Source organism: Panthera leo, chromosome B3 (assembly GCF_018350215.1).
Source record: "Panthera leo isolate Ple1 chromosome B3, P.leo_Ple1_pat1.1, whole genome shotgun sequence".
Classification (NCBI taxonomy): domain Eukaryota; kingdom Metazoa; phylum Chordata; class Mammalia; order Carnivora; family Felidae; genus Panthera; species Panthera leo.
In genome coordinates, this window is record NC_056684.1 from 52,586,997 (window position 1) to 52,613,444 (window position 26,448).

General features: G+C 33.8%; 1 protein-coding gene across 3 annotated transcripts in view; it reads left to right on the forward strand.

Annotated features, from left to right (window-relative positions):
* The window catches only part of DMXL2 (Dmx like 2), a 151,434-nt gene that overhangs the window by 109,494 nt on the left and 15,492 nt on the right, over positions 1-26,448 (forward strand). For 2 of the 3 annotated variants that reach the window (XM_042942020.1, XM_042942023.1), the window contains 11 exons: positions 276-386; positions 4,171-4,340; positions 7,523-7,620; positions 8,073-8,238; positions 9,565-9,829; positions 13,539-14,617; positions 15,422-15,613; positions 17,174-17,250; positions 18,602-18,732; positions 20,505-20,753; positions 24,110-24,288. In XM_042942020.1, the coding sequence (XP_042797954.1) occupies positions 276-386; positions 4,171-4,340; positions 7,523-7,620; positions 8,073-8,238; positions 9,565-9,829; positions 13,539-14,617; positions 15,422-15,613; positions 17,174-17,250; positions 18,602-18,732; positions 20,505-20,753; positions 24,110-24,288 (2,717 nt within the window). The remainder of the gene's footprint in view (positions 1-275; positions 387-4,170; positions 4,341-7,522; positions 7,621-8,072; positions 8,239-9,564; positions 9,830-13,538; positions 14,618-15,421; positions 15,614-17,173; positions 17,251-18,601; positions 18,733-20,504; positions 20,754-24,109; positions 24,289-26,448) is intronic. The other variant, XM_042942021.1, reaches the window with a different exon arrangement.

Genomic DNA, 26,448 nt, shown 5'->3' on the forward strand with positions numbered 1-26,448 from the left:
ATAGACAATTATGTTTTCTCCAGTCATTTTTCATTTGGGAGTTTTAGCCTTTACACATTTTTTTTTTGTAAAGATACATGTTCTATATATACTATATATATATATATATATATATATATATATATATATATATATATATATACTTAAGTGTTCACAAAGGGATACACTCAAACATACATTTTGTATATATTATTACTGAATTTAATGTTTATTTCCTAATTTTTTTATTGGTTTGTTACCTATTTCCTTAAATATATTTTCTGCTTACTTTATAGGAAGAGACACATTAGATGAGTGTGGTTTGAGATACTTATTAGCTATGCGTTTGCACACATGCCTTTTGACATCACTGCCTCCTTTATACCGAGTACAGCTACTTCATCAAGGTATTTAACTCATTGAACCTTTGTGCAACTTTTATTTCATATTGAAATGAAATACTTGGATTTATATTTGTGTATAAGAATTAGCTAAATCATTATATGCATATTTATCATTAGCCTTAAGATCTTCTTGTCACATAGTACCCACTTAACCACTTTACTGTGCATCTTTTAGCTCTGTTCCATGACTTTTACTTTTCTATTTCAGTTTCTCAGCTTTTACTCGCTGAAGTCGTAGTAGCCTAGGAGTAAACTTGATAAGCTTGAGGCCATAACCCAAAGTCGCCCTGAATTTCTGTGACATCTGATGTCTTTTCTTTAAAAAATATGTAAATTTTTCCCTGTGTTTTTTATGTTTATCTTAGTATAAGCATTTTAAGTCCTGTACTCACAAGTAAAGCTGATGTTCCAAGAATATCTGCCATCTAGAGATGCAGTAGCTTTGCATACTTGTAGCACATTGCCACACCCCCTGATTTGAGATGTAAGGATTTCTACCAGCTGCCTAATTTACAGATTGAAAAATGAAACTTTTTATAAAGTGACCCGCCTAGGATAGAAGGCTATTTGTGAATAGAGTTGGAATTAGAATCCCAGCCCAGTGCATTTTTCATTAGACTATGTTTCTTTTTAAACCAGCATCCTGGACACAGTCTCATAATTAATGCTTTAGTATTGAAGGAATTAGAATATCAGACTTTATAGTTTGTTGTTCTTGGCCATAACACTTACCCTTTACCCTCATAAATGTTCTTTGAAAATTTGATTTTAAATAGCTGTCTAATATTCTGTCATGTCTCTAAACTGTGTTTCATCTATCCAGTCCTTTATTTTTGAAACAAATATTGCTGATTTTCTTTTCTATTTGAATTATCGCTGTAATGAATGACCTTAAAACCTTGCATATAAATATTTATGTGTATATCTGATTATTTCCTCATGTTACTTTTCCATCATGGAGTTACAGTATTAGAGGGCTTCAAAATTCTTAACTCTTTTTTTTTTTTTTTAAAGGTAGTTGTTTTTATTTTTAATGTTTGGGTTGACAGTTTACAGTATTGCCAGGCTAGTTTTCTAAACTCTGAACATAACTATATCTTAGTATCTTTTATTCAAATATAATTAATATACCATCTTAATTTCAGGTGTACAATATAATGATTCATCAATTCTGTACAATTTTCAGTGCTCATCAAGATAAGTGTTTCACCTGTTCCCCCACCCACCTCCCCTCTGGCAGCCACCAGTTTGTTCTCTGTACTGAAGAGTAAAATTTCATAACTCTTGATAAGTATTGCCACAGACAGAAACTGTACTCATTTACATTCCAAGAGGCGATGTTTGATGATTTCAATAACACATTTTTTAACACTTGATACTATCATTTTAAACAATCTGTGCCATTTGGATAGGTTTAAAAAATGTTAACTCAAAGGTCTTTTAAATTTTCATTTTAAATGATAGTCAAATAGTACTGAATCACTTAATAACAATTATGTACTTTCCTAGGGAGATCTAACACACCTCTAATTTCTAAAGCTTTGCTAAATTCCATTTTCTCTTTGACACAGTTAAAATATTGGAGATAAGTGACTGGTGTTACAGGTGATGATCTTTGGGAATAGGTCTCGGGGAAAAGTTAAGTAGCCAGTCTATAGATAGAAAGGTTAAGAAGAACAAGGAAAAACTGCAAAGAATAGCCTGCTATTTAAACAAAAACCAAAAAAACTGCCTGTTTGTTCCTCTGTTTTTTTTCTTCTTAATATCTTTTTTTTTTTTTTTTTTAGTATTAAGATATGTGGCAGGTCACTTTAATCTCTGTAGTTACGATTTTTTAATCTATAAATTAGGGGGCTGATATAAATCCTTGTATCTCAAATCAGGGGGTGTGGCAGTGTGTTACAAGTATGCAAATCTTCTGGATTACTGTATGGCACATATTCCTGAAACATCAGCTTTACTTGTGAGTATATGACTTATAACACAGTGCTTATATTAAAACAAACATAAATAGTTAGGCTTCCAAATATATTCACTGCTCTTTTAATCTTGCTTTCCAAACCTAATTTCCCCTGACATACATATGTTTTTTTGTTGTTTTCTCTTAATCATACCAAAAATTGAACTAATTAAATTTCATTTAAGGGTATAGAATGTAACATATTTTATATTATTCTTTATAAATTTGCTGTTATCAAAAGTATACTGTATGCATTGCTATGTAATAATAACTTTTAAAGCAAAGTTTGAGTTATTTGATGTAGTGATTATTTCTTAAATCAGGCAAAGATTTAAATGAGAAAATTAATCTTCCTTTTAGGTTCTGAAAAACTACAAATTGGTGTTTCTTAAATTTTGACAATTTTCCCCTAAATTTATGGTGACAAGGTTTGTTGCATTGATTTTTGTGATGTGATTTCAAACACAGTTGTATATAAATGTTAGTAATGGGAAATTTAAGAGTTAAGATTATTATTCAAAATGGTCATAATAGTTTTTTTTTTGAGAGAGCGAGCGAGTGTGTGTGTGTGTGTGTGTGTGTGTGTGTGTGCGTGCGCGCGCGCGCGCGGCGGGGAGAGAGGCAGAGGGAGAGGGAGAGGAGAATCTTAAGCAGGCTTCATGCTTAGCGTGGAGCCTGACATGAGGCTCCATCCCATGACCCTGGGACCATGACCTGAGCTGAAGTCAAGAGTCAGATGCTTAACCGACTGAACTACCCAGGTACCCCAGTTTTTGCCTTTATACTTTCTAAAGGAACTGTTGTGAAACCGTAAGGTTTAGAAAAACTATATTGTAAGTCTATATAGTAGTTGTTAATGAAAAAATTATATGTAGTAATGTCTATGGTCTAATAGCATGGAGAAGCCTGTGTTGTGACTGTCATTGACCTCAGACATGTCTTTGTTTCAAAAACTGGTCCATATAGATGGCTACTTGGACCAGTTTAGGCTTGCTCCTAGGCTCCTGTGGGTTCTTCTGGGCTTTCTCACTTACCTGTCACCACTCTGTGTCATTTCCCTCATGCTTCCTCTTCACCTGCTCTAAGTGGAATAAAGTGTTATCAATAGTTAAACTATTGATAAACTTCCTTGTACTTCCAAGTGTGACGGTGTCACTAAACCCATTTTGTTGCCTCTAATACAGCCTAGAGCCCTGTCATTCTTCTACCAGGGTGGAACAAATTTGCCATATACCATCAGTATTTGGCAGCTTTAACTACTTTTAACTGAGGTGCTGAAGGCAGAGGAATGTGTCTCCTGACTGTTGTTCCCTTGAACTCTCTTGAAGGTTAGAGTTTACTATAAAACGATACTTAGTTCCTTGGCCAGAGGGATGAATGGGGCAGTTTTCAGTATTCAATACTAAAATTCATATTATGGTCTACAAGCAAGTGGCATTGTGAAAAAACACCCAGAGACACAGGGCCAAGATATTTTATTTTGACCAAAGCTTTCACTGTTGATAAATTTGGTGTGTGTGTGTGTATAAATGACTCATTGTTCAAATATCTTTCCAGTGATCACGTTTTGGTGTCTCTAGTTTTGCAGAGAAAAAAAGCAAATACTTTGGAAAAAAGATGGATATTTTAGTTTTGTGTATCCTGCCATTGATCTTGTATTTAGAAGCTTAGAGTGTAAAGTCCTGAATGATAAAAGACTTTCTTTCACCCATTTTTTTTGCTTGAAAATTCTTCTCCAGGATGAGTGAATACAGGACTATGTGAAAAATTGTTTTTGTTATTTTTCGATATAGTTCTGAAGGTTATTATTTTGCATTTCTAATTTAGGTGTGTCTACCTGCCATTTTGCCTGGGCTTTTCATTCTGAGGCTGAGGAAGAACTAATTAATATGATTCCGGCAATTCAGAGAGGGGACCCTCAGTGGTCTGAGCTAAGAGCTATGGGAATAGGTTGGTGGGTCAGGAATATTAACACTCTTCGAAGATGCATTGAAAAGGTAACTTTACTTCATTGGATGTTGAAATTAAAAAAAAAATCTTAAAGGATAAAAGATATCATGTTCCAGAAAATCTGTAGTGGGGAATTAGTTTGTACATCTTGAGATCTTAAAAATTTCTTAAATAAAAAGTTTTGGAGATTCCAAAAACTTGAACTTTATAAAATATGTAGTGTATCAGTTGCCTTTTACCATATATGCTGAGTTTATAATATTTGTAGAATTACTTATGTTCTGCTATCAGTTGAGGTGGTTCCTAGTTTGGGAAAATGCAAAAATCTTTTTTTTTGATAACTGAAAGTTTGTCACAGTTATGAAAAGTACAGCATAGAGAATATAGCCAATAAAATTATAATAATACTGTACTGTGACAGATGGTGACTGTACTTACTGTGGTGAACATTGCATAATGTGTAGTATTGTCAAATCACTGTTGTACACCTGAAATTAATATAACATTGTGTGTCAGCTGTACTTTAATAACGATATTAAAAAAAGAAAACAAATCTAAATTTAGAAAGCAAACTTTGGTTCTTATCAGATCATGTTAATTATATATGAGAATTCTTTTTATATAAAGGATTCTCTGTATGACTAGGTTAGTAAATAGCAAACTTCCTTTGCACACTTAAAATACCATTCCATAAAAGATTTTGATTTATGTGCACTTGAAGAACATATCTGTGGCAGCAAATTAAACATGCTATTAAAAAAATTTTTTTTGAGAGAGAGTATGGATGTGCACATGAGTGGGGGAGGGGTAGAGAGGGAGAGCGAGAGAGAATCCCAGGCAGGCTCCATGCCCAGCACAAAGTCCGACAAGGGGCTCAGTCTCATGACTCTCAGGTCACGACCTGAGCCGAAATCAATAGTTGGATGCTTGACTGACTGAGCCACCCAGGCGCCCCACTACAAAATTTTTTAAAGCAGGTTTTTGGAATCTGTTTTCTGGTAGATTCCCTTTAGAAAAAAAATTTATTAAGTAAGTTGTTAGTGGAAGCTGCAGGTTCTTTCAGTGTTGCAGAAACTAACCATTATTGGGCACCCTCTGCGTACCAGGTTTGTGCTAGTTGCTTTTCATAAATTATTTCATTAATCATTTCATCAGTCCTGTGTTACCATCTCCATTTCCACCTGATGGAACTAGGACTAGAGAGGTTAGATAACCAGCCCAAACTGCCAACATTTATAAGTGTTAGATTTAGTCTGTGCCCTTTTTATTCTATAGGGGTTAGGAAAGTGGAATTCTCATTTATTGTTTACTTTTAGGAGTTCATTGACATTCTCGGAAATACAGTTAATGGTACTACATTTGTGAAGTATAAATTTATTTCTCCCAAGAGGAATTCATTCCTCTACAATGGGTGTCTTCAAATTTTAGTGTCAGAAGAATCACCTGTCAAACTTATTTAAAATGCATATCCCCCAGTCCCATTTTCATTTGGTAGGTTGAAGGTGGTTAGGGATGTGCCATATTCATCTCCCTTAAAATCCTGTGTTGCTGGTGTTTATCATGCCCCTCAGATCCCTTTGAGATGTGAGCACAGAGGTGTCATTTTTCCTGTTACATGTAAGGTAGCTGATATCAGTGTTTCTCCCTCAAAATAGGCACAAATGTAAGAAGGAATTTATTCTCACACCAACCAAATAATGTAGTTTCTGGTATATAGGGAAAGTTAATTGTTACAGCATGTAAATAACACAGTACCTACATTAAATTTTTTATATTCCAAAGCAGTGGGAAAAAGAGGGCCTAATTTATCTGAAATGTTTCAGATGTTGTCTACAAATATCTCTTTAATTTCTTGTCAGCAGTGTGTTTTGTCATTATAATTAAGTATCTCTGATATGTACATATGATTTATTTCCATTAGAAATATTAAAATTGAATCAAAGGGATATGTGAATTTGTTGCCTTGAGATGTATTATAAATAGTTAGCAAAAAAAGAATAAAAATTTCTCTAAAAATTACGACACATCAAAATACTAAGTTAAATGATTGAAGGCAAGAACATACTAAAAAAGGAGAAGAGAAATAAGCAAGTATTGAGAGTAAATCAGTTTCCATGATGTGGTTTCCCACTCTTCCATGCCTTGGTAGTTTCCTGTTTCACCATCACTCAATGTAAGCTAATAAAACATCTGTTGTTTTTTACTGTTATATTTCTCAACTTAGTGATTTGCGGAAGTTATCTAAGTACCTTTGAGAAATAAGATACGGTCAGTATGGTACCATGTTCAGAACAATATAATTATATTACAATAATGTTACTGGCTTAATTTTTAAACTTTTTAACATTGACTTGATCAGTTCTGTATGAATTCAGCAACTTTGGTTATATGGCTCCATGGAGATTATCAGTTATGTGCTCAAGACTCCCATGGAATTTCTAAGAACTGAAATTTGTCAGCACTTTAAAATAATGGAGCTTCAACATTCTGTATTTTAATTACATACCAGAAAGAAGGTGTCATTCCTTTAGAATTGTCAAAATTTGATTGGAAAAATACTAGGAAAGAATGTTTTTTAGAAAGTATGTTTAAAAAAAACTGGAACACTTAATTTTGTTTGTAGTTTTTAAATGTGTGTGTCTAGTTCCCAAGTCACAGTATATAATAAATATTTATTCAATGAGTTGAGAGAACTTTAAATTGTGAAATCACATACACTGTAGCATTTAGCATTTTCGCTTTTACCAAATGTTATGAAAGGTAACGTTTAATTTTCAAGTAAAGGTCATATCTATTGAATATTCTGCCTTCTTTCTCTAGTTTTCTATGATAGACAGTTATTACTGCCTGGCTTCTAATCCCTTTTCTGCCCCTTACACTGTGACCTTAGAAAATTCACTTAACCTGTCTGTGTCTCATTTGCTTCTAGGAAGTAAAATGGGCATAATAATAGTACCTCATGGATTGTGGTGATTGAGATAAGTGAAAGGCACTTAGATGGTGCCTGGTACATGGGAAGTAATCAGTACATGCTAGTTGCTGTTATTATTTTTATTATAATTACTGGCATACAAATGGTTGTCTCTAGGAGTATATATTATAAGCTGCTGGAGATTGCGGAGTAGAGCCAACTTTTCTCATTTCCATGGTTACTGTCAATTGTTGGTTAATCGGTTGTAATTCTTTTATCAAATAGTTAATTTAATAGAATATTTTATTTATCATTTAGGTTGCCAAAGCTTCTTTTCAAAGGAACAATGATGCCTTGGATGCTGCATTATTCTACCTTTCAATGAAGAAGAAAGCAGTAGTGTGGGGTCTTTTTAGGTAAATTTCCTCAGTTGTTAACATGATTTAATGGAGTTTTTCTGTGCTGTGAGTCTTCTGATGCTAATGCTTTTGAAAGTACTTAGATGTATGAGCTTTGAACTTGATCAAATCAGCTTACTTTTTTGTATCTTGGTTTCTTTATCTGCAAAAAAATGGGCATAATATTTAGGTTAAGTTAAACTTAAGTTTAACTTAACCTAAAGGATGGGATGTTGTTAAAAAAAATTGACAAAAACATTTTGAAAAGTAAAAAATGCTTTTGCTTTCTATTTACATGTATACAAGATATTTTGAACTTTCCTTATTAGAAGTGAAGTTTGATAACAGATATCTATCACTGAAGTTACTATTTTTTAGATGGATGTTTGAGGTTATTTTCACTTAATCTACAAAGGATTCAAAATATTTTAAATTTCCTTATCTGCTGATATTTGTGTTCTGGTTCCCAGGTCACAGCATGATGAAAAAATGACAACATTTTTCAGCCACAACTTTAATGAAGATAGATGGCGTAAAGCTGCTTTGAAAAATGCTTTCTCTTTACTTGGAAAACAACGCTTTGAACAATCTGCTGCTTTTTTCTTGTTAGCTGGTTCATTGAAAGATGCCATAGAGGTATAAATAAGAAAACATGACATGAAATACTTCTAAGAGATTGCAAATCTGGAAAGGTCATAGACGAGAATGTAATTTTTTATCTTATGTTTGTAAGGACAACAAATAACTACAGAGGTTACTGAACGTAAATAGTGGCCTGGCGATAAAAAAAAAATTATAAATAAATTCAAGTGTGAAACCTAAATGAAAAATTTTATACAGGGAATATTGCATTTCAAGATAAGTATATGCATTTCAAATATATATGTATGAAAAAATGGTAAAAATCGTTTATGATTATTTTCTTCCTAGCCATCTTATGATTCTGAGCTATTTGAAGTGTGTATAGGTCACAATCTCCTTCTCTGGTGTAGACAGGCAGGTACTTTTCTTCTAACTGAAATTCATAGATAAGGAACTGAAATTCCAATTTATGCTGTTTTGTAATGCAGTCATCTTAGATGGTAGAAAATGAATGAAGAGGTAAAACACTGCATTTTTTGATATATAATCCTGGCAGCTGATTAAGAGAGAAATTATGAATGTTTCTCTTTATTTATGAGCTCTTTCTCTTAGGATACTTAATATCATTCTGAACAATCCTAAAAGGTGAAGGAAAAATACTAGATATAACTGGAATGTACTACATGATAGAAAAAATAGGAAATATCCACTAAAGAGAAATTCTTTACATTTAGAATTGGTTATATTTTCAAAATTATCTCTGATGTATGATTTTTTTAAATAAATATTTATAATTTTGAATGGGAAGTTTAACTTAGAAGACATTTAAGGTGAAGAAGAGAAATGTTGATTGACTGAGAGATGCTTTTATTGACCAAATGACCTCAGATTCTCAATATGAGTAATTACATTAGAATATAAATTTAACAGTAAAAATAGAATATGTGGCTTTATTTCATGTTTTTTTGTTATGTAATTAAAAGGTTCTTTTAAAATAGTAATAATTATGCTTATGTGGAAATGTATTTGGAAATTAAGAGGAATTGATACATATAAATTCGAATGTCGTAAGTATATTTAATTTAAAATGAATGTTATTAATTTAAATTGGCCTAAATCTGATGCGATGTTGATATTTGTCTTAGGCTTATTTTGTTTTATGTCTCATCTTTCTAGCTACTAAGTTCTAGTTTCTTACTCTTCTTGCTATTCCTTAATCTCCTATCAAACAGTCATTTAATTGCCTTTTACTATCCCAACCTCTGGACCCTTCCCTCCACTATGATAATATAAATGGTAGTTTTCAGGGTATCAGTGGAATATTTCATATCTCTAAATAATTTTCATCAAATAGGTATTTCTTAATATCTTAATTTGTAGGTATGTCTTGAAAAAATGGAAGATATTCAGCTAGCCATGGTTATCGCCCGTTTGTATGAATCTGAATTTGAGACTTCATCCACTTATATATCCATCCTAAATCAGAAGATTTTGGGTTGCCAAAAGGATGGCTCAGGATTTGATTGCAAAAGGTTACATCCTGATCCTTTCCTGCGTAGCCTTGCCTATTGGGTAATGAAAGATTATACCCGAGCTTTAGACACATTATTGGAACAAACACCAAAGGAGGATGATGAATATCAAGGTAGGACATTTGTGGGTTTCTCTTTTTCTTTCTTTCTTTTTTGTTTTTAAGATTTTATTTTTAAGTAATCTCCACACCCAGTGTGGGGCTTGAACTTAAACCCTTAGATCAAGAGTCACATGCTCCACTGACTGAGCCAGCCAGGTGCCCCTCTTTTTCTTTTTTAAAAGAAGACTATTTCTGAACTTAAGTTCATTTAGAAAAAAATACAAAACGAAAAACAATTTTATTAAACTGAAACATGCATAACCTTTACCCATTATATAGTTCTTCCATATTATCATACAGCCATTTTTTTTTTTTTAAGTAGAAATTTAGTTGTTACACATACTGGTTTAGTGCATGGGCCTTCATTCTTATGTGATAAACATTCTTTACTTCTAATTATCCCAAATAGTTTAGATTTTTTAAAGTATCTGGAGGGTATTTATTAGCACTGTTTGCAATAATTTTTTAAAAATAGAACATTTTAAGTGTTTGTTAGTAGAATAATTAAATGATTTATAGTATATCCATACTACAGAAATAGTGTGCCATTAGAAAATGAAGTAGATCAACGAATTAATATTTGCTGTATTATTAAGTGAAAAAAGCTAGATGCAGAACAGTGTGATTCTTGTTGCATTTTATTTACATATGCATGTTGCAAACACATGCATGTGTGTGCATATACGTACTGCATCTAGTCTCCCTCTTCCTCTCCTTTGTTGTTTTCTGGAACAAATCAAAAGTAACTGAATACTGGTTACTGCTTAACTTTGGGGAATAGGTGTGGGGAGATAAAAAGCTTTTACTTTTCATTCTGTGTTTTCTAGTTACAATTGAATGATGGGTATTAAGGAGGGCACTTGGTTGTGATGAGCACTGGGTGTTATATGTAAGTGATAAATCACTAAACTCTGCTCCTGAAATGAGTATTACCCTGTATGTTAACTAACTAGAATTTAATAACTTGAAAAAATCTTTATTACATATTATTTTTAAATGCTAAAAAAGCTTGCATGGGTAAAGGGACTAGGGTACTCATTTTTACATTCTTCTTCATAAAGAAGAAATATTTTAATAAATAATATTAACAATTTTAAAGGAGAGGTAATAAAGCCGTTAGGAGAAAAAATAAGTATCTGAGTTTCCCAGGTAATTTTATTAAAATGTATACATTTTTATAGAAGGAAGATTATTTTTATTTCTTAATGTTTTATAGGTTATTTTTTAAAAGCTTGTTATTGTGGAAAACTGCAAATATATATAAAAAAAGTGAATAATAGATCTAAAGTCTATGAATCTATCACCCCACTTCAGTAGTTATCAACTTAAACCAACTTTATGTCATATATACACCCACCATTTTTACCCCCTCCCATTCTAAACATAGATTTATTTTGAAGCAATTTCCAGCATATCATTTCTTTTGTAAATATTTCAACATGAATCTCCAAAAAATGACTCTTAAACATAACACATGTCACCATAACAAAATTTGATTAGTAATCAAAGTAGGCAATGTTCAGATTTTCCTGGTTGTCTCCTAAAATCTTATACAATTGATTTGTATAAGATCCTCAAGATTGCTGAGATGTCTCTTTTGTCTACTTTATTATTATTTTTCAATGTTTATTTTGAGAGAGAGTATGTGTGTACATGGGGTGGGAAGAAAGGCAGAGAGAAAGGGAGAGAGAATCCCCAGCAGGCTTCAAGCAGTCCGTGCCAAATCCTACGTGAGGCTCAAACTCACAAACTGTGAAATCATGACCTGAGCTGAAATCCAGAGTCAGACACTTAACTGACTGAGCCACCAAGGTGCCCTGTCTACTTTAATTCGTAGTTTTTCCTCCTTCCTTTTTCTTGTCCCTTGTAATATATTTGTTAAAGAAGTCAGATTGTTTATTTTGTAGTTTCTTACTTTTTAGATTTTGTGTCATTTCATGTTTTTCCCCCCATGTTGTCTGTATTTCATATATATTGGTAATTTATGAGATTTTTGGCAGAAATATTTCCTGGTGGTGTGGAGTACTTCTATTAGGGAACTCATAATGTCTGCTTGTTGAGCTTTTTGTTGTGCTAACAGACATCAGTGATCACTGCATAGATCCGTTATTTCATTAGTGTTGGTCAAGTGATGATACTCTAATTGTGTCATTCTATTCTTCTCTTATGAATTGGAATACTTGCCGAGAGTGTAGTCTCCCTAAGCAGCTGTTTGATTACTCTAAATCCAGTGGTATGCACAGTGAAGGGAACATAAGTGTTTGATTGTTTCTCTTTACCAGTTTTCAAAATAAGTTTGGTTCACTAGCATACTGCAAAGGTAACTAATGAGTTTTTATTTTTATTTATCTGAACTCACAGATTTAGATAGATTTGTGTTTTAATCCATTGTACTTTATTATGGTTGCTCAGATTATCTCATTTTTAACCAGTTGGAGCCTCTACAAGTTCTTGAATCCTTTTGACATTATTTGTTGATAGTGTCTTTGTTTTTTGTTCTGGCAAGATGTTTCAGGCTCATCTTATACATTTCATGCCCCAGACCTGGAAATGGACATCCTTTAGAAGAAGGATCCTTTTAGGTGGGGAATAATAGAGACTACAGCCTGGACATAGGGATCCTCATTTGCTGTTGGTTTGGTCATTGTTTCTAGGCTGTTTTAATGAATGGAGCTAGGATATATATATATATATGTGTGTATATGTATATATTACACACATATATATGCATATATATATATCCATTTTTTTAAACATGAGAATTCAGGAGTTCACACTGAAATTTTTAATTCAATATAAATTATAGATTTTTTCTTTTTAGATTTCAAATCTGTAAATAATTAAAAGCTTGAATTCTCATAGCATTAACATATTTGTTATTTTATATGTATAGGATTGCTTCAGAATAATGATACAAAAATTCTTCATAGCAACATGTTTTCATAGCAACAGTTTAAGCTTTTTTACTTGTTTGTTTGTTTTTAGTAGTTATTTTTGTTTTTGTGGTATATCCCAGTCAGGATGTACAGTCAAATTGCTTAAAGTCACTTTATAGTTCTTCTCTGTGTGGTTGTGCCACCAGCTTGATATACAGAATCACTTGTTTAATTTTGCTTTTGCTTTTTTTGTGATTTTTTAAATTTAATTTTTCTTTTAAAATTACATACAATGTTGACATGGTTTTTAAATAAAATATATAAAACCAAGGTATTTTCAGAGAAATCTAGCTTCTTTCCTGACTTCTCTATCCTGTTCTTCCCTCCCTTTTTTGCAAAGGAACCAATTAATTTTTGTGTAAGTGTTTTCTTTCCATTTAAAACATATAAGCAATATTGGGGCTCCTGGGTGGCTCAGTTGGTTGGGCATCTGACTTCAGCTCAGTTCATGATCTCATGGTTCATGGGTTCAAGCCCTGCTTTGGGCTCTGTGCTGACAGCTCAGAGCCTGGATCTGTGTCTCCCTATCTCTCTGCTCCTTCCCCACTTGTTCTCTCTCTCTCCCTCTCTCTCTCTCTCTCTCTCTCTCCCCCCCCCTCCTTCTCTCCCTCTCTCTCTCTCAAATATAAACATTAAAAAATTCTAAAAATATATATATAAGCAATATTAAAATATATAATTTTTAAATATCCTTTATTTTGAGAAAGTGCTGACATTTTATTCTTTTGTAATGTAAGCGCAAATTGACATAGTAACTTGTAATTGTATCTGTTTCATTTCTATAGTTATCATCAAATCTTGTAACCCAGTGGTGTTTAGTTTCTACAACTACCTTCGAACTCATCCTTTGCTTATTCGAAGAAACCTTGCCTCCCCTGAAGGAACTTTGGCAACCTTAGGTCTCAAAACTGAAAAAAACTTTGTTGATAAAATTAACCTTATAGAAAGAAAATTGTTCTTTACCACTGCAAATGCTCATTTTAAAGTTGGATGTCCTGTTCTAGCCTTGGAGGTACTCTCCAAAATTCCAAAAGTTACCAAAATATCTGCCTTACCTTCAGAGAAAGGTCAGCCTGACTATATTTCTAAAAAGACAGATGATGTACCTTCAGAATCAAAGACTCTGAGTGATGTCAGTAGAAGTTCTGGCATTGATTGGTCAAATGTAACTTCATCACAGTTTGACTGGAGTCAGCCAATAGTAAAAGTTGATGAGGAACCTCTTAATCTTGATTGGGGTGAAGAGCATGATAGTGCCTTAGAAGAAGAAGAAGAAGATGCTGTTGGCTTAATAATGAAAAGTACAGATGCCAGGGAAACAGATAGACAAGATCAGAAGGCCTCAGACCCTAGTATGTTACTGACTCCTCAGGAAGAGGATTGTCTTGAAGGTGATACTGAAGTTGATGTGATTGCTGAACAACTAAAATTCAGAGCTTGTTTAAAGATCCTCATGACTGAACTAAGAACATTGGCTACAGGTTATGAAGTAGATGGTGGAAAACTCAGATTTCAACTCTATAACTGGCTTGAAAAGGAAATTGCTGCCTTGCATGAGATATGTAACCATGAATCAGTTATTAAAGAATATGCCAGTAAAACGTATTCTAAGGTAGAGAGTGATCTTTTGGACCAGGAAGAAATGATGGACAAACCAGATATAGGTTCCTATGAGCGCCACCAAATAGAAAGACGGAGATTGCAGGCTAAACGAGAACATGCAGAAAGACGAAAGTTGTGGTTACAGAAAAACCAAGATCTCCTCAGAGTGTTTCTTAGTTACTGTAGCCTTCACGGGGCCCAGGGTGGTGGTCTGGCCTCAGTAAGGATGGAACTCAAATTTTTGCTACAAGAATCACAGCAGGTATGAACTTCACTTTTGTTTTCATTCTTGGTCATTTTAATAATTTTAGTCATTCTTTTTTACTAATGTAGATATGCCCATTTCCTCTATTCATAGGAGGCAGATATTTATGCTCTGCGTGTGTCTTTTTAGATCAAAGTTATAGTGATTATGAGTAGGCTTAACAGCTTGAGAGCACAGCTGTTGTCATACTCACCTTCATATCTTCTGCATCTTACATAGCAACTGGTACAGATTGGGTGCTCAATAAAGTTTTGTAGAATGAGTGAATAAATACTGCTTTTATTCAGATGTTCATTACCAGTGTTTTTTTAAAAAAAATATTTATTTATTTTGAGAGAGCGAGAGCATGAGTTGGGGAGGGGCAGAGAGAGAGGGAGAAAGAGAATCCTAAGCTGACAGTGCAGAGCCTGATTTGGGGCTTGATCTCAGTCTCGTGAGATCATGACCTGAGCTGAAATCACGAATTGGATGCTTAACCAATTGAGCCACCCAGGCGCCCCTTATCACTAGTATTTTTATCATGTAACTATTTTTTTAAGTTTATTTATTTATTTTGAGAGAGACAGAACATGAGCAGGGGAGGGGCAGAGAGAGAGAGAGAGACAGAGAGACAGAGAGAGACAGAGACAGACAGACAGAGGAGAATCCCAAGCAGGCTTCTGGCAGCCAGTGCAGAGCCTGACATGGGGCTCGAACTTAAACAAAATCATGAGTTGGATGCTTAACTGAGCCACTATTAATTGATTTTTTTTTTGTCCTTCATTTTAACTGTCTTGAAAAAAAATCCACTGTAACCCACAGGAAACTACAGTGAAGCAGCTCCAGTCTCCACTACCATTGCCTACCACCCTACCTCTGCTTTCAGCAAGTATTGCTTCAACAAAAACAGTCATAGCTAATCCTGTATTATACTTAAATAATCACATCCATGATATACTTTACACTATTGTTCAGATGAAAACACCACCTCATCCCAGTGTTGGAGATGTGAAGGTAATGTAAAGTTTATATCAGTTGATACTGTACACATTGAGAAGGTAAATATGTTATACTTGTCTTCCTGTTGAACTTAGAGGAGATATTGTAAAGTGCTCTTAATGTGCTACTTCCCCAATCCTAATCAGTTGAAGACTCTTTGTCCAATGAACGTAATTTAAAAGGAAGCATTCCTCTTAATTATGGAAAAGTAGTTTAAGACAAATACTTTTTTGATTATAAAATAATTTTTCTAGACACTATTCTTATCTCTTAATATTCCTTTCAATCTTCCATTTCCATTAAATGAATCATTAATTTAGAAATGTTTATGACTATGTGCCAGGGTATTGTGAAAGTATAAGCTCAGGGAGTATCTTTGAGAAAACTACGACTGATCGGAAATATCCCAGAGAAAGTATCCTCGTTACTATTTCCCTGATGATTGTGTTTGCTGGAGGCTGTGCAGTAATGAGGGGCCATCAGGTTTCAAAGAGTTACTACCTCCAGATGAAACCCATACCCTGTGCTGAAAACTTAAGAACAGATAGATTCAAAAAAACAGTAGGAAGCTTGGCAGGATTTGGAATTCATCAGACAACCTCTGTGCTAGCCTATGTATATTTGTGCTATGCTTTTTCCAGTTCCAGTGGTTGATGTCCCCAACATCTTTGTTTTTTATTTATTTTATTTCAAAGGCATGTTTGACCTCTAGGAGTACATTCTTCTGAAGGACCCATGAGTTACATCAACCTATTAGAGACTTCCAACCCATAGCATGAATTAATCTGTATTAGTATTTAAGCAGAGATTACTTAAATTATTTGTTAGGTGAATATGGACACTTAGAAAAGGCACTAAGTTCTAAGTAAACATTTCCATTCCTAGAAATTTGTATAAGACATTCAAAGAGTATGAAACTATTTCTAAGTTCCCTTCAAATTTTAAGATTTTTATGGGTCTGAAAATGTTGATTCAGTGTGGCATTTTAGGATGTACTTTTGATAATGATAATTTTTAAACTTTCTAAATTTAAAATTCTAAGAGTATGCACTACTCATAAGTACTAAATAAGTTACTTGCTTTCTGAAAACTCAGCCATTTCATACAGTGATTGATATATCTAAACATTTAATTCATTTTTATTACTAAGATCAAGTATTTATTTTCATCAAGGGAAATTTTGTAAGGCAGTTTAAAATAAAAGCTCTGAAAATTGTATACTTATTTTTATTCTTCTTTTTTTTTTTTTGAATACTAATCTTTAAGCTAATCATTAGCAGGTAGAACAGTCCCAGTAATAGATGAACATGGGCACTTTGCTCAGGGTCTGGTAAATGGCAGACTCACAGTTAGTAAATATTTGATAAATGTGTTCTGAATCAGTTAGCTTTGTTGTGGGCATTCATATTAAGTTGGGTGAGTGTTATTTTATAAGTTTTAAAGTAGAGTTAGTAGTCTTAGGATTTAGTGTTATTTATGATATTGCCACTCTGCTGGGTATTTTTTAATATTTAAGATATTACTGTTGTATAGAAATGTTAGTATAAAATGTAATTGTGGCTGTTTTGGTTTTAGGTGCACACACTTCATTCACTAGCAGCATCACTTTCTGCATCAATTTACCAAGCATTATGTGACAGTCATAGCTACAGGTAAAAAAAAAAAAAAAAAAAAAAAAAAGAAATCATGCTAAATTATTAATACAGCAAAAACATTAAAATGTGCTGAAGTTTATATCAAAGTTCTATTTCCTAGGGATGGAAATATCCTCAAATATGACTGCCATGTATACTCTAATAGATAAGAGAGAATGAGAAATAAAATAACTTTAATTTAGCTGTCACCTAGTAACAACAGAGGCATACAGAAAATGATAAATAGTAAATGGAAATTATCATCATCACTGTCTTTTTTGATTTTAAGAAAAGAATTTTTCACTATTTACTATTTTTCTTTAGGAACCATTTCTTTTAGCATTGGATTAGCTCCTATATTGCTTAACTGCTTTTCAGTTGGAAAAGGAAATACTTTTTAAAAAATCAAAAAGGACATTTCTTAACAAATAATTATTAAAATCATTTTTTCTTACCCATTTACATATAACATAGAAGTCTTTGAAAATGATACTGATGAGAAGTAATGGTTTAAATTTTTCTAAATGTCCTGTTACCTTTATTAGTGTATACTGTACATTTTAATGATGAGGGCAGTGTAAGTAGTAAGAAATTAAATCACTAGGAAAGATGACCCAGATTTAAATGAATTAATAAATGAAAAACCTTGTAATATAAATAGAATCATATTAAATTTATATTAAACATATGTCTAGATTTTTTTCTTGTAAATTCAGGAGCCTCTTGTGAGAAGATTTGATACAGGCATCCAAATGGCCTGTACTCTGCTTTCAGTTCAATAAGATGCGTCGGAAATGTAAATAAGGGAAAAATAGTTTATTTAATTTACTATGATCATCATAGTGATCAAAGCCAACTTGTTTGATATCAGTCACTGGTTAAAATGGCACTAAATGAGAATTCAAATAAATATTTTTTAAATGTGTATTTTCTCATCCTTAGGCTATGATTGACCCTCAAGGGAGTTAGCTTTACTTTCTGCTTTTGTATTTTCCGCAGCTCCACAAAGAGGAGAGAAATAAATATTTAGTCACATTTGGCTTTAGGATTTGATATTTCTAAAATATTCTCCAGATTGTAGTTCATATTTTAGTTCAAAGTTAAGGTTGCACAACTTTGCAGAGCTAAGAAATGCAAGAAAATAGCACCCTGAAACTTTCTAATATAGTCTAGTGCTAATAGTACTCTTCTTACTTTCAGACTCTTTTTTTTAATAAAAATGGGTGAATATAGAAAAGATTTTCAACCATCTTGAAAAGTTTTTAAAAGGAGTAAATATCATTCTAATCATCTAAAATAAATATGTATAAAGCACAATTGCTAATTACCTCTGTTAGGGTGATAAATAACCAAACCTTATTTGTTTTAGCAGTCAGACAGAAGGAAACCAGTTTACAGGAATGGCTTATCAAGGACTTCTTTTAAGTGATCGTCGAAGACTCAGGACCGAAAGTATTGAAGAACATGCAACACCGAATTCTTCTCCTGCTCAGTGGCCGGGTGAGCATTTAAGTGTTTCGGTTTTTAAACCTTGTTTGGCAATTCCATTTTAAAAACTTACTAACTGGTTTCCTGATTGTTGTTCTTTGTGGAATTGGTGAATGGTTTTTTTTATTTGTTTGTTTTTGATGATGTTTTCTGCCATGGGTTAGGAATTATTAAGTACTGTAATGTTGTCTGAAGACTCAGGAAGTTAAGGCTTCAAAACCCAGCTGTGTTGACCAGCATAAAAAAGGAAGGTTTAACATCTTTCACAAGGGTGAGCACATCCTCTTCCTTATCCTTAGAAATTCCAAATTAGAGAGCAGTATCACAGAGACATTTTCACAGATGTATCAGAGAGAATACGATTACTCTCAAGTGTAAATTTGTATGTTGGGATAAGAGTGACCATTCTGTGCTGTCTGCCAGTCCTTCTCTTTCTCTGGTTAGCTCTTTTTCTCATCATCCACATCAGTTATTTCAGACTTCTCCACTCTCTTCATACCTTTTCCTGGTTTGCTGTGTCATTCAGGTTTTACTCTAGTTGCTTTATAACTCTGAGTTCACACATTAGTGATTGTTGTGAAGAGTGGCAGTAGAAAGAGGTGACAAACTCAAACTGGATATTTAAAATTGATTTGTGTGTAAGTTTCTAGAAACATTGTTTCCATTTTCATTTTTCTTGGAATAAATGAGACTTACAAGAAATTGAAAAAACAGTACAAAGAATTTTTGTATAGCCCCCACCCAGATTCTCCACATGGTAACATTTTGCCATACCTGCTTTAGCATTCATCCTTCTCTTTCTCTCACTGCGTGTGTGTATTTACGTATTTTTTGAAGTATTTGAGAGCAAGTTGTATACATGATACCCTTTTACATCTAAATGTATCATGAGTCTTTCCTAAAAACATTCTCTTACATAACTGTAGCACAGCATTCAAATTCAGCATCTTAACGTTGTACAATATTGTTCTTCTCATCTGTAGATCTTTCAGAAATCTCTCCAGCTGCCTCACTCATGTCTTCCATGTGACATTGAGTTGTAATGTCTCATGAATCTCCTCTGTCTTAGAGTAGTTCTTAATTCTTTTTTTTTTTTTTTTTTTTTGTCTTTCATGATTGATACTTTTGCAGAGTAGTAGACAATTATTTTTTAGAATGTCCCTCAATTTGGGTTTTCCTAACCTTAGTATTAGATTCAGGTTGTATGTGTTTGGCATGGATACCACAAAAAAGATACTGTGTGCCCTTAGTTCAGACTGTCAAGAGGCATATGACGTCAGTTAGTTCCATAATTGGTGCTATTAACTCTGATCACCTGTTAAGGTAGTTTCTGCCAAATTTCACATTTGTTAAGCTAATATTTTTTCTTTGTAATCAATAAGTTTCTTTTGAAGAGATAGTTTGAGACTGTGTAAAATATTATGCTTTCACCCACTAATTTTAGCAGCCATTCTTGCCTGAATCAGATATTACTGTGGGGATTACTAGATGGTGATTTTTCTAATTTTATCATTCCTTTTACTTTTAGTTGAAATTGTACTATGAGGAAGAGCTTTCATTTCTCCCCTTTTTATTTATTTATTCACTCATTTATTATATCAGTATAAACTGTGGGCTTATTTTATTCCATAGATTATAATCCATTTCTGTCATTTATCTTGTTGCTCAAATTATGGATATATTACATAATATGGATGCATAATTTTGGTTAAGTTACAGATTTGGATTTTTTCTTCTGGAGCTTTTTGCTGATACACTCCTTATGATATTATATACCCATACAGGTGTGAGCTCACTCATTAATCTCTTGAGTTCAGCTCAAGATGAAGACCAGCCAAAATTGAACATTTTGTTGTGTGAAGCTGTTGTTGCTGTTTACTTAAGTTTATTGATACATGCTCTTGCTACAAATTCCTCCAATGAATTGTTTCGACTTGCAGCCCACCCATTAAATAATCGGATGTGGGCTGCTGTTTTTGGAGGGGGTGTGAAGCTTGTTGTGAAACCTCAAAGACAAGCAGAAAATATTGCAGGTAAGATAAATTTGATACCAATTAATATATGTAAATGTAAATAATTTCCAGTGCAAAATAAAAGATTTTCTAATGTTACAAGAATTTTTATTTTGAAAATCAGTGATGTTTAAAATCTCATGACTTTGGTTAGAATAGTAAATAAACTCATGTTCAAATAAAAATAAAGTTTCAGTTGAACATTTTTTGATAAACCAGGATAAATTTGAGGAGGATAAAAAAGAAATAGAGGACAGGTGAAGGTAAGTGAGGAGAGTGTTAAAGAATGGAAAGGGAAAAGGATAGTTTTTAGAGAAAAAAGATTTAAATAGATCATCATAATCTTTACAGAGCATGAGAACAGTTGGCTTCATATTAGGTTCATGGTCATGTGCAAGATAGCTTTTACAGTCATGCATATGGTTTTTAAAATTCCATTTTCTGCCTTTTTTTTTTTTTTTTTTGTATTTTTTATCCCACTTTTAAAAATGGAAGGATATGTAAGGTGTAGAATGATGATATAGGAAGAGTTTCCATCTCGGTGCTGAAACAGAAATCATGTTAATTCATCCTTGGAAATGAACTACAGATGGGGAATCAATGGCACAAAGAGTTTAAATGGCACTGGCTCTAATCTGTGTCCTTACTGCCCAAGGTTGAATTAAATGAATAAGTTTCTGTATAAGTCAAAGCAGGGGAGGATGTCTTAGCCTCTTTCATTGCTTGCACTCCCCCGTATGTGAGTGGGTGACTCTTCATCTTTATCTTGTTCGTACCTTGTTGTAGCCAACCTTAAATTTGAAAGTTTTCCCCTCAAATCACTTCTTTCTCTTTCTGAATTTTCTATTATTTTTTTTTCATGGTAATCCATTTATCAAGTCATCCATGCTTAAAACTTCTGAGTGCAGATTCATATTTGCATTCGTTTAACACCTACTACATGACAAGCAGTGTTGTCGGCTTTGGGATGAATAACACAGACAACCCCTTACCTTCATGAAGCTTACACATATGTAGTGGAGGTTAGCACACAGTAAACAAATTAACAAATAATAGTATTTCAGTTATGATAAGAACTATGATAAAAATAAAGCAGAGTTAAATGGAGAGTCATGAAGGAAAGGGTTTGTGAACAGTTTAGTTAGAATGGTCAGAAAACACATTTCTGATGAGAGCATGTGAGCAGAGTCCTAGAGAAGTCAGGGATCATACCACGCAGATATCTGGGGTCAGAGTCTTTCAGGCTCTGTAATTTCAGGCAATTACAGATGGTGAAGGGAGTACCAAGGTCATGAGGCATGAGGTAGGACTGAGTTTGGCCTTTTCCAGGAACTACAGAGGAGGCCAGAATGGCTGTTTTAGCTGGGGAAGTTTGGATGGAGATAGGGTAAGACAACCAGCTGGGAGCAAGATCATTTAGGATGGTGAAAACTTCAGTAGTTATTATAAAGAAGGATAGGAAACTATTGGCAAGAGTAGCCTAATCTGATTTAGGTTTTTCAGCTCTAGCTGCTATGTGGAGAATAGACTATAGAACAAGAATAAAAGAAGGGGGCTATTGTAATGGTCCACTTAAAAGATAATTGTGGGTTACCATCAAGAATGAATGGATAAACAAAATGTGGTATATATATATGTATGTACATATATATACACATACATACACATATACATACATACAGTGGAGTGTTAATCATTAAAAAGGAACAAAGTACTGATACATGCCATACCAGCATAAAGCTCAAAACTATGCTAAGTGAAAGAAGCCAGACACACAAGGTCATGTATTTTATTATTCCATTATATGAAATCCAGAATAGGTAAACCCATAGAGACAGAAAGCAGATTGGTTGTCCAAGGGCTAGAGGGAGGGAAGAGTATGGAGTAACTATTTAATGACTCTAGAGTTTACATTTGGGAATGAAATGGGATGAGAATGCTCTGGAACTAGATAGAGATGGTGGTGACATAACATTGTGAATGTACTAAATGACACTGAATTGTACACTTAAAAATCTTTATTTTTATGTAGATTTTACTAAAAAGATAAATGTGGTTTAGCTGAGAGTGGTAGTTGTAGGGCGAAAAGTGGTTATATTCTGGATATAATATGATATTGCTGATGGATTTGTTGATGAATTGTGTGTGGGATATGATGGAAGAGGGAACAAGATAGAATTATCATTTCCTGTGACGAGTTTTAAGAGAGGAGCTGTTGACTTCTACTTTCTGGCCTTCCTCTAGTTAGTTCCTGAATCCTTTTGTTGTTACTTTTATGTGTTCCTCATATCTAACTCTTCTCAGTCTTTACTACCCACTGTACTCCTTCGCTCTTCTTACATCATCATCTTCCATCTTCTCTGTCATTGACCGAGCAAACAGTACCTCACCCTGTGACTAACTTAAGTGTTTGTGAGGATCACCATAGGATAAGCTCCCAGCTTCACATCCACGGCCTAGTCCCAGCCCAGCTCTGCACTCTTCTTGTTATTCCCCTCCTCAGTCAACTGAAGTTGACTCCTTGTCATCCGGGGGAAAAAAGAAAGCAAGATTGCAAGCTGCCAAATAAAATGTATGTGTTTATTTGGGATCTTAGGGATTGCAATCTGGGAGACACCGAGTCAACCAAAATCAAAAGCATGCTCTGGAGAGACAAAGGAGGCTAGGGTTTTTAAGGAGGAAAGAGGGAATTTACAGAAGTTGTTTTGAAGGAAATGTGATTGGTGCTGGTATAGCTACAGTTACATTCATCTATATGTGATTGGTTGCTAGGGCTGGTGTTAGGTGGAAAGTCCATTCATGCCCATTCTAAATGCAGCAGATGCCTTGGCTTTTAGTGGGGTTCAGCAACAATTACAGAGAATGTGAGACAGGAGACGTGCATAAGCCCCACTTCCTCAATGTCCTCTTGGGTTCATTTTAAATAACCCTCTTAGCAGTGTTTACTCCATTATATTCCTCTGTTATCATCGTCATTCACCTAAACCTCTAGTTACTGGTTTCTCTTGTCCCTTCCTTTTTTTCACATGGAGTTTCTCCCTTCTTTTTTAAAGGCATGCTTTACATCCTACAGCTTCAGTGAATCTTTCTTAAACAGCATGGCCAGAAATAATTACTCAAGCACTAATGAACATGTCATGTATTTAATGCATTGTAAATAGAATTACTTTAATCTTTGTTCTGAATAGCACACATTCTGCTTCATGGCAAGATATTCTTTTATGCTCTATCCTCATGTGTGTCTCTGCCATGGTTCATGGAAAACTAATTCAGGTACAAGTAATTTAGTCTAAACTAAAACGTGGCAGGAGTATGTTGAAAGGAAAGTTAACTTAACTCTATGATAAATGCTGTTTTTTCCCTCTATCTTTATTCAGCACCTCCTGTTCCTTCTGAAGACATAGATAAACATCGTAGAAGATTTAACATGCGAATGCTCGTCCCTGGACGACCTGTAAAAGATGCTACCCCCCCACCAGTGCCTGCAGAGAGACCATCTTACAAAGAAAAATTTATTCCTCCTGAACTTAGTATGTGGGATTATTTTGTTGCCAAGGTAAGGGGTTTAAGGAATATAAGCTTTTATGTGGGTTTTTTTTTTTTTTTTTTTTTTTTTTTTATTCTTATGTGTGCATCACATAGGAATGGTGAGGCAGCCTCTGGGTGGAACAAGTATAGTTTAGATATTTAATTTCTCAAGTCCAGAAACTGGATATTCATTCAGGGATGATAAGATCATGATGGTCAGATACTTGATATGGATGGGACAAATGAAAATTGTATGGGATTTGGGTCTAAACCAGAAGTCAGTTTTATTAACATATAATCAGCATCCTTGTTTTCTAGTGACTGGAATACTTGTGTCTGCCATCTAGTTCCCTTTGTCTACTTATCAGTATTTCCCTTGGTCACCATGGAATTAGAGCAAGAAGAGATAGACGGATATTTGGGGGTTTCATCAGGCCAGAGTTCAGCCCCATGACATGTCTCTCTTTCTCCAAAGCAGATAGAACTCTGGGTATCAGAATACTCCTAGAGACTAGATCCATTGTAGTTGCATTTCATACCATGTTCAGTACATGCTACTAGTACTTTCTTTCAGCGCTTTGTTTTTTCAGACTAATCACCTTCCTTCTATTAATGTTGCCCTCTTTACACATGCTAATGCTGTGGTCACCTTGCTGTATGTCCACATAGGAAATATATCTTTCGTCATGCCACCTTCCATTTAAAAATTTTATTAGATCTCAGAGTTCTTGAGGTATTGATCCCACTTTTAAAAAGTCTTTCAAGGTGAGTTCTGAAGATTTGCTTTTGTTATCGTAACCAGTTATTTTTCCTTTCCTCCCACTTTTGTTATCTTTGTCATAGATTAATTTCTTATACATATACTACTTTTGGACTGTGTATTTCCATTGATCAATATCTAGGCTGCACTTCTTTTAATTACTTGTTTTAATATCCACTACAAATGATATCTTTCACCTTAAAAAGATTTCTCAGCTAATCTTGTCTATTTTTTCTTCCCTATGAACTTTGGAATCATCATAAAGCCTCAAAAAAGGAAAAGAAATACCCAGGGGAATTTTTATGGCAATTAACTTAAAACTTATAAATTAATTTTAAAGAATTATAGTTTTTACATGTCTGAGTCTCCTTATATAGCTTTTAGAAGGATTTGTGCTTTCCTTCACTATAGCTGTCTGTTTTCATAAGGTTTTTCCTTTGATATTTTATGTTTTTCAGTGTGTCTTTTTTCTTTCAACTTGTCTAACTAGTTCTCTTGATATATAAGAAAAGGCTTGTTTTCTAATATTTCTGTGATATACTTTTTCTTAAGTATTTATTTGAGAGAGAGAGAGAGCCAGAGGGGAAGGGGGAGAGGGAGGGAGAATCCCAAGAAGGCTCCACGCTGTCAGCAGAGCCCCACACTGGGCTCAGTGTCACAAACATGAAATGACCTGAGCCAAAGTCAGGAGTCAGATGCTCAACCAGCTGAGCCACCCAGGCACCCCTCTGGGACATATGTTTTACTATTTCTTTTAATTTACTTTTTGTTGAAGTATAGTTGACATACAGTGTTTCAGGTGTACAAACAGTGATTCAGCAATTCTATACATTACTCTGTACTAACCACAATGAGTGTATCTCTCAGCTGTCACCATGCAACATTATTGCAGTATTATTGACCCTATTCCCTATGCTGTATTTATCATCCCTGTGAACTATTTATTTTATAACTGGAACTTTGTACCTCTTAATCCTTTTTGCCTCTTTTGCCCATCTCCCTCTGCTCTGGAAACCACTAGTTCTCTGTATGATTTTGTTCCTGTTTTTTTGTTTATTTGTTTTGTTTTTTAGATTCTACATATAAGTGAATCATATGGTATTTGTTTTCTCTGACTCACTTCACTCAGCATAATACCCTCTAGGTCATCCATATTGTCACAGATGGCGAGATCTCATTCTTTTTAATGGCTGAGTAATACTTCTCTGTGCATGTGCCACATCTTTATAGATTATCAATGGCCACTTAATTTGCTTCCATAACTTGGCTATTATAATTAATGCTCTAGAAGTATTTATATTGTATCTAGGTATTGAGTTTTTTTATTGAATCTGAGAGTTTTGACTAGTTTTCTTGACTTTTGTAGGCCTAGTATCATTTGTGAAAGGAAGTTTTTATTTAGACACCACTTAAAAATGTTCATTATTA